General features: G+C 49.7%; 1 protein-coding gene across 1 annotated transcript in view; it reads left to right on the top strand.

Annotated features, from left to right (window-relative positions):
- Positions 1–15,000, top strand: part of LOC123724025 (slit homolog 2 protein-like) — a gene marked incomplete at its 5' end in the record, with an annotated part of 168,906 nt that overhangs the window by 83,029 nt on the left and 70,877 nt on the right. The window contains 1 exon segment of the mRNA XM_045712225.1: positions 9,097–9,229. Within this exon segment, the coding sequence (XP_045568181.1) occupies positions 9,097–9,229 (133 nt within the window).

Raw genomic sequence — 15,000 nt, forward strand, 5'->3', positions numbered from 1 at the left:
TTAGGGATAGGGTTAGGGTTAGGAGCTAGGTTTAGGAACTAGGGTTAGGAGCTAGGGATAGGAGCTAGGGTTAGGAGCAAGGGTTAGGAGCTAGGGATAGGAGCTAGGGTTAGGAGCTAGGGTTAGGGTTAGGAGCTAGGGATAGGGATAGGGTTAGGAGCTAGGGATAGGGTTAGGAGCTAGGGATAGGGTTAGGAGCTCGGGAGCTAGGGTTAGGAGCTAGGGTTAGGAGCTAGGGATAGGGTTAGGAGCTAGGGTTAGGAGCTAGGATTAGGCTTAGGAGCTAGGGTTAGGGTTAGGGTTAGGAGCTAGGGATAGGGTTAGGAGCTAGGGTTAGGAGCTAGGGTTAGGAGCTAGGGATAGGGTTAGGAGCTAGGGTTAGAGTTAGGAGCTAGGGTTAGGAGCTAGGGTTAGGGTTAGGAGCTAGGGTTAGGAGCTAGGGTTAGGGATAGGAGCTAGGGTTAGGGGCTAGGGTTAGGGTTAGGAGCTAGGGTTAGGAGCTAGGGTTAGGGTTAGGAGCTAGGGTTAGGAGCTAGGGTTAGGGATAGGAGCTAGGGTTAGGGGCTAGGGTTAGGGTTAGGAGCAAGGGTTAGGAGCTAGGGTTAGGGTTAGGAGCTAGGGTTAGGAGCTAGGGTTAGGGTTAGGAGCTAGGGTTAGGGGCTAGGAGCTAGGGTTAGGGTTAGGAGCTAGGGTTAGGAGCTAGGTTTAGGAGCTAGGGTTAGGGTTAGGAATTAGGGTTAGGGTTAGGAGCTAGGGTTAGGAGCTAGGGATAGGGTTAGGAGCTAGGGTTAGGAGCTAGGATTAGGCTTAGGAGCTAGGGTTAGGGTTAGGGTTAGGAGCTAGGGATAGGGTTAGGAGCTAGGGTTAGGAGCTCGGGTTAGGAGCTAGGGATAGGGTTAGGAGCTAGGGTTAGGAGCTAGGGTTAGGGATAGGAGCTAGGGTTAGGAGCTAGGTTTAGGAGCTAGGGTTAGGGTTAGGAGCTAGGGTTAGGAGCTAGGGTTAGGGTTAGGAGCTAGGGTTAGGAGCTAGGGTTAGTGATAGGAGCTAGGGTTAGGGGCTAGGGTTAGGGTTAGGAGCTAGGGTTAGGGTTAGGAGCTAGGGTTAGGAGCTAGGGTTAGGGTTAGGAGCTAGGGTTAGGGGCTAGGAGCTAGGGTTAGGGTTAGGAGCTAGGGTTAGGAGCTAGGTTTAGGAGCTAGGGTTAGGGTTAGGAACTAGGGTTAGGGTTAGGAGCTAGGGTTAGGAGCTAGGGTTAGGGTTAGGAGCTAGGGTTATGAGCTAGGGTTAGGGTTAGGAGCTAGGGTTAGGAGCTAGGGTTAGGTTTAGGAGCTAGGGTTAGGGGCTAGGAGCTAGGGTTAGGAGCTAGGGTTAGGGTTAGGAGCTAGAGTTAGGGGCTAGGAGCTAGGGTTAGGGTTAGGGTTAGGAGCTAGGGTTAGGGTTAGGAGCTAGGGTTAGGGGCTAGGAGCTAGGGTTAGGAGCTAGGGTTAGGGTTAGGAGCTAGGGTTAGGAGCTAGGGTTAGGAGCTAGGGTTAGGGTTAGGAACTAGGGATAGTGTTAGGAGCTAGGGTTAGGGGCTAGGAGATAGGGTTAGGAGCTAGGGTTAGGGTTAGGAGCTAGGGTTAGGGTTAGGAACTAGGAGCTAGGGTTAGGAGCTAGGGTTAGGAGCTAGGAGCTAGGGTTAAGAGCTAGGGTTAGGAGCTAGTGTTAGGGGCTAGATTTAGGAGCTAGGGTTAGGAGCTAGGGTTAGGGTTAGGAGCTAGGGTTAGGAGCTAGGGTTAGGGTTAGGAGCTAGGGTTAGGAGCTAGGGTTAGGAGCCAGGGTTAGGGTTAGGAGCTAGGGTTAGGGTTAGGGTTAGGGTTAGGAGCTAGGGTTAGGAGCTAGGGTTAGGGGCTAGGAGCTAGGGTTAGGAGCTAGGGTTAGGGTTAGGAGCTAGGGTTAGGAGCTAGGGTTAGGAGCTAGGGTTAGGGTTAGGAACTAGGGTTAGTGTTAGGAGCTAGGGATAGGGGCTAGGAGATAGGGTTAGGAGCTAGGGTTAGGGTTAGGAACTAGGGTTAGGAGCTAGGGTTAGGAGCTAGGGTTAGGGGTTAGGGTTAGGAGCTAGCGTTAGGGTTAGGAGCTAGGGTTAGGGTTAGGAGCTAGGGTTAGGGTTAGGAACTAGGGTTAGGAACTAGGAGCTAGGGTTAGGAGCTAGGGTTAGGAGCTAGGGTTAGGGTTAGGAGCTAGGGTTAGGAGCTAGGGTTAGGGTTAGGAGCTAGGGTTAGGAGCTAGGGTTAGGAGCTAGGGTTAGGGTTAGGAGCTAGGGTTAGGAGCTAGGGTTAGGAACTAGGGTTAGGAGCTAGGGTTAGGGTTAGGGTTAGGGTTAGGAGCTAGGGTTAGTGTTAGGAGCTAGGGTTAGGAGCTAGGGTTAGGAGCTAGGTTTAGGAGCTCGGGTTAGGGTTAGGGTTAGGAGCTAGGGTTAGGAGCTAGGGTTAGGAGCTAGGGTTAGGGTTAGGAGCTAAGTTTAGGAACTAGGGTTAGGAGCTAGGGTTAGGAGCTAGGGTTAGGAGCTAGGAATAGGAGCTAGGGTTAGGAGCTAGGGTTAGGGTTAGGAGCTAGGGATAGGGATCGGGTTAGGAGCTAGTGTTAGGAGCTAGGGATAGGGTTAGGAGCTAGGGATAGGGTTAGGAGCTCGGGAGCTAGGGTTAGGAGCTACGGTTAGGAGCTAGGGATAGGGTTAGGAGCTAGGGTTAGGAGCTAGGATTAGGCTTAGGAGCTAGGGTTAGGGTTAGGAGCTAGGGATAGGGTTAGGAGCTAGGGTTAGGAGCTAGGGTTAGGAGCTAGGGATAGGGTAAGGAGCTAGGGATAGGAGCTAGGATTAGGCTTAGGAGCTAGGGTTAGGGTTAGGAGCTAGGGTTAGGGTTAGGAGCTAGGGATAGGGTTAGGAGCTAGGGTTAGGAGCTAGGGATAGGGTTAGGAGCTAGAGATAGGGTTAGGAGCTAGGGAGCTAGGGTTAGGAGCTAGGGTTAGGAGCTAGGGATAGGGTTAGGAGCTAGGGTTAGGAGCTAGGGTTAGGAGCTAGGGTTAGGGTTAGGATCTAGAGTTAGGAGCTAGGAGATAGGGTTAGGAGCTAGGGTAGGAGCTAGGGTTAGGAGCTAGGGTTAGGAGCTAGGGATAGGGTTAGGAGCTAAGGTTAGGAGCTAGGGTTAGGAGCTAGGGTTAGGAACTAGGGTTAGGAGCTAGGGTTAGGGGCTAGGGTTAGGGTTAGGAGCTAGGGATAGGGTTAGGAGCTAGGGTTAGGAGCTAGGGATAGGGTTAGGAGCTAGAGATAGGGTTAGGAGCTAGGGAGCTAGGGTTAGGAGCTAGGGTTAGGAGCTAGGGATAGGGTTAGGAGCTAGGGTTAGGAGCTAGGGTTAGGGTTAGGATCTAGAGTTAGGAGCTAGGAGATAGGGTTAGGAGCTAGGGTTAGGAGCTAGGGTTAGGGTTAGGAGCTAGGGTTAGGAGCTAGGGATAGGGTTAGGAGCTAGGGTTAGGAGCTAGGGTTAGGAGCTAGGGTTAGGAGCTAGGGTTAGGGTTAGGGTTAGGAGCTAGGGTTAGGGTTAGGAGCTAGGGTTAGGAGCTAGGGTTAGGAGCTAGGTTTAGGAGCTCGGGTTAGGGTTAGGGTTAGGAGCTAGGGTTAGGAGCTAGGGATAGGAGCTAGGGTTAGGAGCTAGGGTTAGGGTTAGGAGCTAGGGATAGGGTTAGGGATAGGGTTAGGGTTAGGAGCTAGGTTTAGGTACTAGGGTTAGGAGCTAGGGTTAGGAGCTAGGGATAGGGTTAGGAGCTAGGGTTAGGAGCTAGGGTTAGGAGCTAGGGATAGGGTTAGGAGCTAGGGTTAGGAGCTAGGGTTAGGAGCTAGGGATAGGGTTAGGAGCTAGGGAGCTAGGGTTAGGAGCTAGGGATAGGGTTAGGAGCTAGGGTTAGGATCTAGGATTAGGCTTAGGAGCAAGGGTTAGGGTTAGGGTTAGGAGCTAGGGTTAGGGTTAGGAGCTAGGGTTAGGGTTAGGGTTAGGAGCTAGGGTTAGGAGCTAGGGTTAGGAACTAGGGTTAGGAGCTAGGGTTAGGAGCTAGGGTTAGGGTTAGGAGCTAGGGATAGGAGCTAGGGTTAGGAGCTAGGGATAGGGTTAGGAGCTAGGGTTAGGAGCTAGGGATAGGGTTAGGAGCTAGGGTTAGGAGCTGGGGATAGGAGCTAGGGTTAGGAGCTAGGGTTAGGGTTAGGAGCTAGGGATAGGGTTAGGAGCTAGGGTTAGGAGCTAGGGATAGGGTTAGGAGCTAGAGATAGGGTTAGGAGCTAGGGAGCTAGGGTTAGGAGCTAGGGTTAGGAGCTAGGGATAGGGTTAGGAGCTAGGGTTAGGAGCTAGGGTTAGGAGGTAGGGTTAGGGGCTAGGAGCTAGGGTTAGGAGCTAGGGTTAGGGGCTAGGGTTAGGGGCTAGGGTTAGGAACTAGGGTTAGGAACTAGGGTTAGGAACTAGGGTTAGGAGCTAGGGTTTAGGGTTAAGAGTATGGGTTAGGAGCTAGGGTTAGGGTTAGGATCTAGAGTTAGGAGCTAGGGATAGGGTTAGGAGCTAGGGTTAGGGGCTAGGAGATAGGGTTAGGAGCTAGGGTTAGGGTTAGGATCTAGAGTTAGGAGCTAGGGGTAGGGTTAGGGGCTAGTGTTAGGAGCTAGGGTTAGGAGCTAGGGTTAGGAGCTAGGGTTAGGGTTAGGAGCTAGGGATAGGGTTAGGAGCTAGGGATAGGGTTAGGAGCTAGGGTTAGGAGCTAGGGTTAGGGTTAGGAGCTAGGGTTAGGAGCTAGGGTTAGGGTTAGGAGCTAGGGTTAGGAGCTAGGGTTAGGGTTTGGAGCTAGGGTTAGGAGCTAGGGTTAGGGTTAGGAGCTAGGGTTAGGGTTAGGATCTAGAGTTAGGAGCTAGGGATAGGGTTAGGGGCTAGGGTTAGGAGCTAGGGTTAGGAGCTAGGGTTAGGAGCTAGGGTTAGGAGCTAGGGTTAGGGTTAGGAGCTAGGGTTAAGAGCTAGGGATAGGGTTAGGAGCTAGGGTTAGGGGCTAGGAGATAGGGTTAGGAGCTAGGGTTAGGGTTAGGATCTAGAGTTAGGAGCTAGGGGTAGGGTTAGGGGCTAGTGTTAGGAGCTAGGGTTAGGAGCTAGGGTTAGGATCTAGAGTTAGGAGCTAGGGATAGGGTTAGGAGCTAGGGTTAGGAGCTAGGGTTAGGAGCTAGAGTTAGGAGCTAGGGTTAAGAGCTAGGGTTAGGGTTAGGAGCTAGGGTTAGGATCTAGGGTTAGGGTTAGGAGCTAGGGTTACGGTTAGGAGCTAGGGTTAGTAGCTAGGGTTAGGAGCTAGGGTTAGGAGCTAGGGTTAGGAGCTAGGGTTAGGAGCTAGGGTTAGGGTTAGGAGCTAGGGATAGGAGCTAGGGTTAGGAGCCAGGGATAGGGTTAGGAGCTAGGGTTAGGAGCTAGGGTTAGGAGCTAGGGATAGGGTTAGGAGCTAGGGTTAGGAGCTAGGGATAGGAGCTAGGGTTAGGAGCTAGGGTTAGGGTTAGGAGCTAGGGATAGGGTTAGGAGCTAGGGATAGGGTTAGGAGCTAGGGATAGGGTTAGGAGCTAGGGAGCTAGGGTTAGAAGCTAGGGTTAGGAGCTAGGGATAGGGTTAGGAGCTAGGGTTAGGAGCTAGGGTTAGGAGCTAGGGTTAGGGTTAGGATCTAGAGTTAGGAGCTAGGGATATGGTTAGGAGCTAGGGTTAGGGGCTAGGAGATAGGGTTAGGAGCTAGGGTTAGGGTTAGGATCTAGAGTTAGGAGCTAGGGATAGGGTTAGGGGTTAGGGTTAGGATCTAGGGTTAGGAGCTAGGGTTAGGAGCTAGGGTTAGGAGCTAGGGTTAGGGTTAGGAGCTAGGGATAGGGTTAGGAGCTAGGGATAGGGTTAGGAGCTAGGGTTAGGAGCTAGGGTTAGGGTTAGGAGCTAGGGTTAGGAGCTAGGGTTAGGGTTAGGAGCTAGGGTTATGAGCTAGGGTTAGGAGCTAGGGTTAGGGTTTGGAGCTAGGGTTAGGAGCTAGGGTTAGGGTTAGGAGCTAGGGTTAGGGTTAGGAGCTAGGGATAGGGTTAGGAGCTAGGGTTAGGAGTTAGGGTTAGGGTTTGGAGCTAGGGTTAGGAGCTAGGGTTAGGAGCTAGGGTTATGGTTAGGAGCTAGGGATAGGGTTAGGAGCTAGGGTTAGGAGTTAGGGTTAGGGTTAGGAGCTAGGGTTAGGGTTAGGAGCTAGGGTTAGGAGCTAGGACTTAGGAGGTAGAGTTAGGGTTAGGGTTAGGGTTAGGATCTAGAGTTAGGAGCTAGGGATAGGGTTAGGAGCTAGGGTTAGGAGCTAGGGTTAGGAGCTAGGGTTAGGAGCTAGGGTTAGGAGCTAGGGTTAGGGTTAGGAGCTAGGGTTAGGAGATAGGGTTAGGAGCTAGGGTTAGGGTTAGGGTTAGGATCTAGGGTTAGGAGCTAGGGTTAGGAGCTAGGGTTAGGAGCTAGGGTTAGGGGCTAGGAGATAGGGTTAGGAGCTAGGGTTAGGGTTAGGAACTAGGGTTAGGGTTAGGAGCTAGGGTTAGGAGCTAGGGTTAGGGTTAGGATCTAGAGTTAGGAGCTAGGGATAGGGTTAGGGCTAGGGTTAGGAGCTTGGGTTAGGAGCTAGGGTTAGGAGCTAGGGTTAGGAGCTAGGGTTAGGGTTAGGAGCTAGGGATAGGGTTAGGAGCTAGGGATAGGGTTAGGAGCTAGGGTTAGGGTTAGGAGCTAGGGTTAGGAGCTAGGGTTAGGGTTAGGAGCTAGGGTTAGGAGCTAGGGTTAGGAGCTAGGGTTAGGGTTTGGAGCTAGGGTTAGGAGCTAGGGTTAGGGTTAGGAGCTAGGGTTAGGAGCTAGAGTTAGGGTTAGGGTTAGGATCTAGAGTTAGGAGCTAGGGATAGGGTTAGGAGCTAGGGTTAGGAGCTAGGGTTAGGAGCTAGAGTTAGGAGCTAGGGTTAAGAGCTAGGGTTAGGGTTAGGAGCTAGGGTTAGGATCTAGGGTTAGGGTTAGGAGCTAGTGTTAGGGTTAGGAGCTAGGGTTAGGGTTAGGAGCTAGGGTTAGGAGCTAGGGTTAGGAGCTAGGGTTAGGGTTTGGAGCTAGGGTTAGGAGCTAGGGTTAGGGTTAGGAGCTAGGGTTAGGAGCTAGAGTTAGGGTTAGGGTTAGGATCTAGAGTTAGGAGCTAGGGATAGGGTTAGGGATAGGGTTAGGAGCTAGGGTTAGGAGCTAGAGTTAGGAGCTAGGGTTAAGAGCTAGGGTTAGGGTTAGGAGCTAGGTTTAGGATCTAGGGTTAGGGTTAGGAGCTAGTGTTAGGGTTAGGAGCTAGGGTTAGAAGCTAGGGTTAGGAGCTAGGGTTAGGAGCTAGGGTTAGGGTTAGTAGCTAGGGTTAGGAGCTAGGGTTAGGGGCTAGGGTTAGGAGCTAGGGTTAGGAGCTAGGGTTAGGAGCTAGGGATAGGGTTAGGAGCTAGGTTTAGGAGCTAGTGTTAGGGGCTAGGAGATAGGGTTAGGAGCTAGGGTTAGGGTTAGGAACTAGGGTTAGGGTTAGGGTTAGGGTTAGGGTTAGGAGCTAGGGTTAGGAGCTAGGGTTAGGAGCTAGGGTTAGGGTTAGGAGCTAGGGTTAGGGGCTAGGAGATAGGGTTAGGAGCTAGGGTTAGGGTTAGGAACTAGGGTTAGGAGCTAGGGTTAGGAGCTAGGGTTAGGAGCTAGGGTTAGGGTTAGGAACTAGGGTTAGGAGCTAGGGTTAGGGTTAGGAGCTAGGGTTAGGAGCTAGGGTTAGGAGCTAGGGTTAGGGTTAGGAGCTAGGGTTAGGGTTAGGAACTAGGGTTAGGGTTAGGAGCTAGGGTTAGGGGCTAGGAGATAGGGTTAGGAACTAGGGTTAGGAGCTAGGGTTAGGAGCTAGGGTTAGGAGCTAGGGTTAGGGTTAGGAGCTAGGGTTAGGAGCTAGGGTTAGGGGCTAGGTTTAGGAGCTAGGGTTAGGAGCTAGGGTTAGGAGCTAGGGTTAGGAACTAGGGTTAGGAGCTAGGGATAGGAGTTAGGGTTAGGAGCTAGGGTTAGGAACTAGGAGCTAGGGTTAGGAGCTAGGGTTAGGAGCTAGGGTTAGGGTTAGGAGCTAGGGTTAGGGTTAGGAGCTAGGGTTAGGGTTAGGAGCTAGGGTTAGGAGCTAGGGTTAGGAGCTAGGGATAGGGTTAGGAGCTAGGGTTAGGGGCTAGGAGATAGGGTTAGGAGCTAGGGTTAGGGTTAGGAACTAGGGTTAGGAGCTAGGGTTATGTTTAGGAGCTAGGGTTAGGAGCTAGGGTTAGGAGCTAGGGTTAGGAGCTATGGATAGGAGTTAGGGTTAGGAACTAGGAGCTAGAGTTAGGAGCTAGGGTTAGGAGCTAGGGTTAGGAGCTAGGGTTAGGGTTAGGAGCTAGGGTTAGGGTTAGGAGCTAGGAGCTAGGGTTAGGAGCTAGGGTTAGGAGCTAGGGTTAGGGTTAGGAGCTAGGGTTAGGGTTAGGAGCTAGGGTTAGGAGCTAGGGTTAGGAGCTAGGGTTAGGAGCTATGGATAGGAGTTAGGGTTAGGAACTAGGAGCTAGGGTTAGGAGCTAGGGTTAGGAGCTAGGGTTAGGAGCTAGGGTTAGGGTTAGGAGCTAGGGTTAGGGTTAGGAGCTAGGAGCTAGGGTTAGGAGCTAGGGTTAGGAGCTAGGGTTAGGGTTAGGAGCTAGGGTTAGGGTTAGGAGCTAGGGTTAGGAGCTAGGATTAGGAGCTAGGGTTAGGAGCTAGCGATAGGAGCTAGGGTTAGGAGCTAGGGTTGGGAGCTAGGGTTAGGAGCTAGGTTTAGGGTTAGGAGCTAGGGTTAGGAGCTAGGGTTAGGGTTAGGGTTAGGAAAATAGGTTTTTGAATGGGACTTATTTCTATATCCCCACAAGTTAGCTTTACTGTGTGTGTATTTAGTATATGTGTGTATATTCACATTGTTCAGCATCACAAAGCCTTTTAATTTCTCTGTCAAATATGTATTTATTGCTGCTTCATCTCTCTATGCGTGCATTCCTGTGTGTGTGTGTGTGTGTGTGTGTGTGCGTAGGCCACCAGTCGTCCCCCTCCTGCAGTGTCCTCCAGTGTCCTGAGTCGTGTACCTGCAGTAACAACATCGTGGACTGTAGAGGGAAGAGTCTGACTGAGATACCTGGTAACCTGCCTGAGACCATCACAGAGATGTAAGATCACACACACACACACCTAGCAACCCACCTACACACACACACACACCTAGCAACCAACCTACACACACACCTAGCAACCCACCTACACACACACACCTAGCAACCCACCTACACACACACCTAGCAACCCACCTACACACACACACCTAGCAACCCACCTACACACACACCTAGCAACCCACCTACACACACCTAGCAACCAACCAACCTACACACACACACCTAGCAACCAACCTACACACACACACACACACACCTAGCAACCAACCTACACACACACACCTAGCAACCAACCTACACACACACACCTAGCAACCAACCTACACACACACACACCTAGCAACCCACCTACACACACACACCTAGCAACCAACCTACACACACACACCTAGCAACCCACCTACACACACACACCTAGCAACCCATATACACACACACACACACCTAGCAACCCACCTACACACACCTAGCAACCCACCTACACACACACACCTAGCAACCAAACAACCTACACACACCTAGCAACCAACCTACACACACACCTAGCAACCTACCTACACACACACACACATACACCTAGCAACCCACCTACACACACACCTAGCAACCTACCTACACACACACACACCTAGCAACCAACCTACACACATACACACACCTAGCAACCTACCTACACACACACACCTAGCAACCAACCTACACACACCTAGCAACCCACCTACACACACACCTAGCAACCCACCTACACACACACCTAGCAACCCACCTACACACACACCTAGCAACCCACCTACACACACACCTAGCAACCAACCAACCTACACACACACACCTAGCAACCAACCTACACACACACACACACACACCTAGCAACCAACCTACACACACACACCTAGCAACCAACCTACACACACACACACCTAGCAACCCACCTACACACACACACACCTAGCAACCAACCTACACACACACACCTAGCAACCCACCTACACACACACCTAGCAACCCATCTACACACACACACACCTAGCAACCCACCAACACATACACACCTAGCAACCCACCTACACACACACACACCTAGCAACCCACCTACACACACACACCTAGCAACCAACCAACCTACACACACCTAGCAACCAACCTACACACACACCTAGCAACCTACCTACACACACACACACATACACCTAGCAACCCACCTACACACACACACCTAGCAACCTACCTACACACACACACACCTAGCAACCAACCTACACACATGCACACACCTAGCAACCTACCTACACACACACACCTAGCAACCAACCTACACACATACACACACCTAGCAACCTACCTACACACACACACCTAGCAACCTACCTACACACACACACACACCTAGCAACCTACCTACACACACACACCTAGCAACCCACCTACACACACACCTAGCAACCCATCTACACACACACACCTAGCAACCCACCAACACATACACACCTAGCAACCCACCTACACACACACACACCTAGCAACCCACCTACACACACACCTAGCAACCAACCAACCTACACACACCTAGCAACCAACCAACACACACACCTAGCAACCTACCTACACACACACACACATACACCTAGCAACCCACCTACACACACACCTAGCAACCTACCTACACACACACACACCTAGCAACCAACCTACACACATGCACACACCTAGCAACCTACCTACACACACACACCTAGCAACCAACCTACACACATACACACACCTAGCAACCTACCTACACACACACACCTAGCAACCTACCTACACACACACACACACCTAGCAAAGCACGCACACAGACACACTCTGTAAAATCACAGCTGTGTGAAATGAGGATGACTGACATAACTGTCTGACTAGATACAGAACATTCAGGAAGTATTCAGACCCCTTGACTTTTTACACGTTTTGTTACGTTACAGCCTCGTTCTAAAATGGATTAAATAAAACATTTCCTCATCGATCTACACACACTACCCCATGATGACATCACACTACCCCATAATGACATCACACTACCCCCATGATGACATCACACTACCCCATGATGACATCACACTACCCCGTAATGACATCACCCTACCCCGTAATGACATCACACTACCCCATAATGACATCACAATACCCCATAATGACATCACAATACCCCATAATGACATCACAATACCCCATAACGAGAAAGTCCAAACTTTTAATTGTGCGACATTTTTTTGTGTGTATGCAAATGTATTACAAATAAAAACAGAAATACCTCATTTACATAAGTTTTCAGACCCATTGATCATCTTTGAGATGTTTCTACAACTTGATTGGAGTCCACCTGTGGTAAATTCAATTGATTGGACATGATTTGGAAAGGCACACACCTGTCTATATAAGGTCCCACAGTTCACAGGGCATGTCAGAGCAAAAACCAAGCCATGAGGTCGAAGGAATTGTCCGTAGAGCTCCGAGACAGGATTGTGTCGAGGCACAGATCTGGGGAAGGGTACCAACACATTTCTGCAGAATTGAAGGTCCCCAAGAACACAGTGGCCTCCATCATTCTTAAATGGAAGAAGTTTGGAACCAACAAGACTCCTAGAGCTGTCCGCCCGGCCAAACTGACCAATCGGGTGAGCAGGGCCTTGGTCAGGGAGGTGACCAAGAACCCGATGGTCACTCTAACAGAGCTCCAGAGTTCCTCTGTGGAGATGGGAGAACCTTCCAGAAGGACAACCATCTCTGCAGCACTCCACCAATCAGGCCTTTATGGTAGCGTGGCCAGACGGAAGCCACTCCTCAGTAAAAGGCACATGACAGCCCGCTTGGAGTTTGCCAAAAGGCACCTAAAGGACTCTCAGACTATGAGAAACAAGATTCTCTGGTCTGATGAAACCAAGATTGAATTCTTTGGCCTGAATGCCAAGCGTCACGTCTGGAGGAAACCTGGCACCATCCCTGGGGATGCATCATGCCGTGGGGATGTTTTTCAGGGCAGGGACTGGGAGACTAGTCAGGATCGAGGGAAAGAACAAAGATCCTTGATGAAAACCTGCTCCAGAGCGCTCAGGACCTCAGACTGGGGCGAAGGTTCACCTTCTAACAGGACAACGACCCTAAGCACACAGCCAAGACAACGCAGGAGTGGCTTCAGGACAAGTCTCTCAATGTCCTTGAGTGGCCCAGCCAGAGCCCAGACTTGGATCTGATCGAACATCTCTGGAGAGACCTGAAAATAGCAATGCAGCGACGCTCCCCATCCAACCTGACAGAGCTTGAGAGGATCTGCAGAGAAGAATGGGAGAAACTCCCCAAATACAGGTGTGCCAAGCTTGTAGCGTCATACCCAAGAAGACTTGAGGCTGTAAATCGCTGCCAAAGGTGCTTCAACAAAGTACTGAGTAAAGAGTCTGAATACTTATGTAAATGAATTATTTCACTTTTGTATTTTTAATAATTTCTAAAAACCGTAGCAAAATGTGGAAAAGTTAAGGGGTCTGTATACTTTCCCGAAGGCGCTGTACAGCTAGAGAAGGGAGAAAGTTATTTACATAGAAATCTCTTTCTCTAAATGCCAGGAGCAGAGAGAGAGAGAGAGAGAGACAGAGAGAGACAGAGACAGAGAGAGAGAGAGAGAGAGAGAGAGAGAGAGAGACAGAGAGAGAGAGACAGAGACAGAGACAGATAGAGAGACAGAGATTAGAGAGAGAGAGAGAGAGAGAGACAGAGAGAGAGAGAGAGAGAGAGAGAGACAGAGAGAGACAGAGAGAGAGAGAGAGAGAGAGAGAGAGAGAGAGAGAGAGAGAGAGAGAGAGAGAGAGAGAGACAGAGAGAGAGAGAGAGAGAGAGAGAGACAGAGAGAGACAGAGACAGAGAGAGAGAGAGAGAGAGAGAGAGAGAGAGAGAGAGAGAGAGAGAGACAGAGAGAGAGAGAGAGAGAGAGAGACAGAGAGAGACAGAGACAAGAGAGAGAGAGAGAGAGAGAGAGAGACAGAGAGAGAGAGACAGAGACAGAGACAGACAGAGAGACAGAGAGAGACAGAGACAGAGAGAGAGAGAGAGAGAGAGAGAGAGAGAGAGAGAGAGACAGAGACAGAGACAGAGACAGAGACAGACAGAGAAGCGCGAGAGGAAACCGGCTTTTGGCTTCAAGCATCCAAGGTCCTTATCTGCTCTGTTGTCTTTAGAAAGAGGAATGATAGAGAACAGATACGGATGTTCAGTACACTGAGTGGACAAAACATTAGGAACACCTGCTATTTCCACGACACAGACTGACCAGGTGAATTCAGGTGAAAAGATATGATCCCTTACTGATGTCACCTGTTAAATCCACTTCAGTCAGTGTAGATGAAGGGGAGGAGACGGGTGAAAGAAGGATTTTTAAGCCTTGAGACGATTCAGACGGGTGAACGGGGCAAGAGAACACATTTAACTGCCTTTGGAACGGGGTCTGGTAGGAGGTGCCAGGTGCACCAGTTTGTGACAAGAACTGCAACGCTGCCGGGTTTTTCCACGCTCATCAGTTACCCGTGTGTATCCAGAATGGTCCCACCACCTAAAGGACATCCAGCCAACTGGACACAACTGTGGGGAAGTATTGGAGTCAACATGGACCAGCATCCCTGTGGAACGGCTTTCAACACTTTGTAGAGTCCATGACCCGATGAATGGAGGCTGTTCTGAGGGCAAAAAGGGGGCTCAACAAATGTTTAGTAAAGTCAGTGTAACTCAGTATTAGGAAGGTGTTCCTAATGTTCTGTAAAGTCAGTGTAACTCAGTATTAGGAAGGTGTTCCTAATGTTCTGTAAAGTCACTGTAACTCAGTATTAGGAAGGTGTTCCTAATGTTCTGTAAAGTCAGTGTAACTCAGTATTAGGAAGGTGTTCCTAATGTTTAGTAAAGTCAGTGTAACTCAGTATTAGGAAGGTGTTCCTAATGTTCTGTAAAGTCAGTGTAACTCAGTATTAGGAAGGTGTTCCTAATGTTTAGTAAAGTCAGTGTAACTCAGTATTAGGAAGGTGTTCCTAATGTTCTGTAAAGTCAGTGTAACTCAGTATTAGGAAGGTGTTCCTAATGTTTAGTAAAGTCAGTGTAACTCAGTGTTAGGAAGGTGTTCCTAATGTTTAGTAAAGTCAGTGTCACTCAGTGTTAGGAAGGTGTTCCTAATGTTTAGTAAAGTCAGTGTAACTCAGTATTAGGAAGGTGTTCCTAATGTTCTGTAAAGTCAGTGTAACTCAGTATTAGGAAGGTGTTCCTAATGTTCTGTAAAGTCAGTGTAACTCAGTATTAGGAAGGTGTTCCTAATGTTCTGTAAAGTCAGTGTAACTCAGTATTAGGAAGGTGTTCCTAATGTTCTGTAAAGTCAGTGTAACTCAGTATTAGGAAGGTGTTCCTAATGTTCTGTAAAGTCAGTGTAACTCAGTATTAGGAAGGTGTTCCTAATGTTCTGTAAAGTCAGTGTAACTCAGTATTAGGAAGGTGTTCCTAATGTTCTGTAAAGTCAGTGTAACTCAGTATTAGGAAGGTGTTCCTAATGTTCTGTAAAGTCAGTGTAACTCAGTATTAGGAAGGTGTTCCTAATGTTCTGTAAAGTCAGTGTAACTCAGTATTAGGAAGGTGTTCCTAATGTTTTGTAAAGTCAGTGTAACTCAGTATTAGGAAGGTGTTCCTAATGTTTTGTAAAGTCACTGTAACTCAGTATTAGGAAGGTGTTCCTAATGTTCTGTAAAGTCGGTGTGTAT

Source organism: Salmo salar, unplaced genomic scaffold (assembly GCF_905237065.1).
Source record: "Salmo salar unplaced genomic scaffold, Ssal_v3.1, whole genome shotgun sequence".
NCBI lineage: Eukaryota > Metazoa > Chordata > Actinopteri > Salmoniformes > Salmonidae > Salmo > Salmo salar.